Source organism: Bison bison, unplaced genomic scaffold (genome assembly GCF_000754665.1).
Source record: "Bison bison bison isolate TAMUID 2011002044 unplaced genomic scaffold, Bison_UMD1.0 scf7180017864180, whole genome shotgun sequence".
In the NCBI taxonomy this organism is placed as follows: Eukaryota; Metazoa; Chordata; class Mammalia; order Artiodactyla; family Bovidae; genus Bison; species Bison bison.
Window position 1 is genome coordinate 14,991,490 of NW_011494752.1, and position 3,712 is coordinate 14,995,201.

Sequence of the window (3,712 nt, forward strand, 5' to 3'; positions counted from 1 at the left end):
TTTGGATCCTGTGTCAGGCAGCTGTCCCTGATGGGTATGGACTCAGGTGATAACTTAAATCCAGGCAAAAGAGCACTTGAGTGGCTGAAGGTGGGCAGCAGCTGAGATTATACTGTCCTAAATCTCCTCTACAGACGCTCAGCCTGCAGCCCTTGACCCATCCCCGGGGCTGGCACTGCACCCACCCCCCCACAAATACACACACGCATACACAGGCTGCTCTTCTGAGGCAGCTACACTGCAGTTAATGTGACACTTACTGGTGTCACCTGGAAGGTGTATTTGGGTCAGGCAGGCACACAGAGTGACCCACCTGGGCATGAACTCTCCCTGTGTTCACCCCGGCTGCTCTTTCTCATTTTGACTCTTCCTCAGCTCTCATCGGCCCCTCCCCCTTGTCTATACCAGACAATAAAGGGTATATTTTAAAGGTATATTGTCTATACCTTTAAAATGCCCAGGCAGATTGGACCCCTGAGATGGGTCTCCTGAGCTGGCCTCTCTCTCTCTCCATAGGTTCGAGGTTGCTCCCTGTCCAGAGCCGTGTTCCAGGACCCAGAAATCCAAGGTGCTGGGGCTCAGCTCCCACCAGCAGGAGATGGAAAGGAACAAAGCCAAGGTTAAGCCTCTTCTGATACCCATCAACACGTTCTCTGGCATCGTCCAGTGAACCCGAAGGGGAGTCCGAGAGTGGCGGGCTTGAGAGAAAGGATACACCCCCCGTCCCTGCCCCAGTGGCTAGAAAAGGTTCCCTGGGGCGGCTTTCAGCCGCATCTAGAAGCCAGCAAGTGCAATGGAGCACAGGATGGGTGTGATGGAGCAGCACCCATACAAAAGCCCAAGAAGGCTGTGACCAAGCTGTTCACACAGAACCCAGCTCCTCAAGCCTGCATCCACTCTTGCATGAATTTCCAGTTCCCGCCTCTCCCACTATCTTCTCCCACTCAGGCTGAAACCAAGATGAGAGCTGCGGTCCGGGCCAGGGCCCGGCAGCCTGGGGAAAACAAGAAGCAAGCAGCGGCAGCTACAACCCTCCCTTCCCACCCAGACTGTTCCCTTCAGCCTTGGGACCACTCCCAGGTGGGCGTCTCTCCCAGGTGAGAGGACGTGTTAGATTCAGTAAATGCACACTAAAGTCTCTCTGCTGTCATCTAATATCCAGCAATACTTGTATGTTATTTCATTTAAATTTTTTCTTTTGGGCCACCCTGCATGACATGTGGGATCTTAGTTCGCCGACCAGGAATCGAACCTGCGCCCCCTGTAGCGGAAGCACAGTCTTAACCACTGGACCACCAGGGAATTCTCAATACGTGTATTTTAACAGACATCGGAGGCACGACTTAGTCTAACCTGATGTATCCATTTAGCTAGGTGAAAGCTTGGTGAAACATTCACTGGTGTGTTCTGTCCACCTGCCCAGCTCCTCATTCACGTTCACTGAGGGCCTCCTGACCTGCGCTATTGCCAAAGTGGAGGTGGGAATGCAAGTTCGTTTCAGAGGAGCCAGAGATTAAAGACATCAGATTTATTGGCTTTGAGTTCAACAGTGTATATCCAGATGTTAAGTTCATACCTATCACCTGGGCATGGTGACTCTGGGATGGAAGTGTCCCTTCCAAGTTTGGGACCGAAGAGTAGAGAAGTAGGCACTTCTCTTGTGGCCTTATTGCCCCAGGAGTAGGGGGCAAGTCTGAGCACATTCTCAAAGCCTAAGGAAATGGTGTAAGAGGGGCTGCCTGGGGTGCTTAGGCAGATGGGCCCAAGAGTAGCCTTAAAGAGAGCCCCTGTGCCTCTGTGGGCATTGGGAGCTGGTAAGGTTTTTCCCAGATAGCTGAATGCAGACAAGCCCAAGGGGTCTCACTGTGAAAGGGAAGAGGTGCAGCCATGAGGTGGCAGCAGGGACCCCAGGATATGGACTGCGGATATCTTGATGGACACCACATGGCAAAGGCCCTGCTGCTCATTGGCAGTCGACCCTAAACAGCTAAGATGGAGAGGTCAGTGAATGTGCAATCCTCCACTGAGGCTGTCCCGTGAGGAGCCCAGGGAAGAGGGGGGAACTAGGAACAGCCCTGAATGTGACTAAGGTGACTTTAAACTGGAAATGACTGGCATCACTGAACATGGCTAGATTTTCTTTTTCTGTCATTGGGGTGATGTTAATTGATTCATACCAATTTGAGCAACAAGTACTAGATTCTTGAACTAAATGTTTGCAGGACTTACTCAGAGTTAGGGAGGGCTCTGAGCCTTCCCCCAACAATCTCCCCACCAGCTTACAAAGAAAGCACTTCGTAGACAAAATTCTGCTGCACATTCAGGTGTGCGTTGGCAAGTAGCCCCCTCATCCTCACCCCCAGCCAAATTAGGTGCTCTGAAGAAATCTTGCTTGAAAAGTTCACTGAACAGCTCTTGTTGAACACTGGGCCATCCTGGAGTAAAGGCGGCTGGCTATTCCAAAGGGTTTGGGCTGCTGGAATCTCTGGATTCTAATACCCTGTTCACCAAGGGAGGAAATGCCTCCAAAAAAATTATAAACAATCCATGTGACATGTGAAATTTTGCCAATATCTGTCGGGATAATTAATAAATCCACTTCCGTTGATGTAAGATTGTTCACATGCTAGTATTACTGCCTCTGGAGTGACTTTTGGATGAAATGTTAGCTAGCCACCCCTGGCGTGTGTATCCCCAAATGGACAACAAAGCACTCCTAGGGATAATTTAAAACCATCCAGGGACTTCCCTGGTGGTCCAGTGGTTAAGATAAGACTCTGTGCTTCCAACGCAGGGGGCACAGTTGGATCCCTGGTTGGGGAACTAAGATCACACATGTGGCCCAAAATAAAAACCGATCCAGGACATGTATAATGTTGGTGGGGTGGGGGTGTGCTGGAGGGCTGCCTGAAGGAGCTGCCACCTCAAGTCCACCCTCAGCTGTCAGTTCCTCTCAGGGGATGTCTCCAGTGGAGAAAACTGTGTTGCCTAAAGTCATGCCTCTTCCATGGGCAGCTCACATCCAATCAGACTGTTCTAGGCCCTGGGGACAAAAATAGCACTTTGACTCTCATGGGAGAGAGACAGTCAACAAGATAAACCCCTGAAATAGAAGCCAGTAGCACGTCTGACCGGAGAAGGCAATGGCACCCCACTTGAGTACTCTTGCCTGGAAAATCTCATGGATGGAGGAGCCTGGAAAGCTGCGGTCCATGGGGTCCCTGAGGGTCGGACACGACTGAGCGACTTCACTTTCACTTTTCACTTTCATGCATTGGAGAAGGAACTGGCAACCCACTCCAGTGTTCTTGCCTGGAGAATCCCAGGGACAGGGGAGCCTGGTGGGCTGCCGTCTATGGGGTTGCACTCGACTGGAGTGACAGCAGCAGCAGCAGTATGTCTGACATGGACACTGCTGTGGAGGAAAATAAGCAGGAAGGTGAGCAGGTGAGCCTGGGGAGGGGCAGGATTTGTCAGTGAGGGTGGCAGGGACGGTTCCTGAGGGGGAACTGGATGGTCCCTAATCAGGGGGCCAGTGAGTAAACACCTGAAGAGCGTGAAGAGGCGGGCGGTGTGTCATATCACGAATTCCATTCTCGCTCCCCAAGTTTTCCTTGCCTCTAGAAGTTCAAGGAGGTAACTCAGCCTCGCAGGCGACGGGGGCCCTGAGGGGCGGCCTGGAGCGCACCCCGAAGGCCCCAGCCTGTGCACC

The 3,712-nt window shown here is 52.0% G+C and overlaps 1 protein-coding gene across 5 annotated transcripts in view; it reads left to right on the forward strand.

Moving 5' to 3' along the window:
- PIK3R6 (phosphoinositide-3-kinase, regulatory subunit 6) overlaps positions 1 to 1,155 on the forward strand; it is a 48,623-nt gene extending 47,468 nt beyond the window's left edge. For 3 of the 5 annotated variants that reach the window (XM_010843022.1, XM_010843023.1, XM_010843026.1), the window contains 2 exons: positions 517 to 619; positions 949 to 1,155. In XM_010843022.1, the coding sequence (XP_010841324.1) occupies positions 517 to 619; positions 949 to 1,101 (256 nt within the window). In that variant the 3' untranslated portion in view covers positions 1,102 to 1,155. Of the gene's footprint in view, positions 1 to 516 lie in introns of all 5 variants that reach the window. The other 2 variants (XM_010843024.1, XM_010843025.1) reach the window with 1 other exon arrangement.
- Positions 1,156 to 3,712: the final 2,557 nt, after the last annotated feature.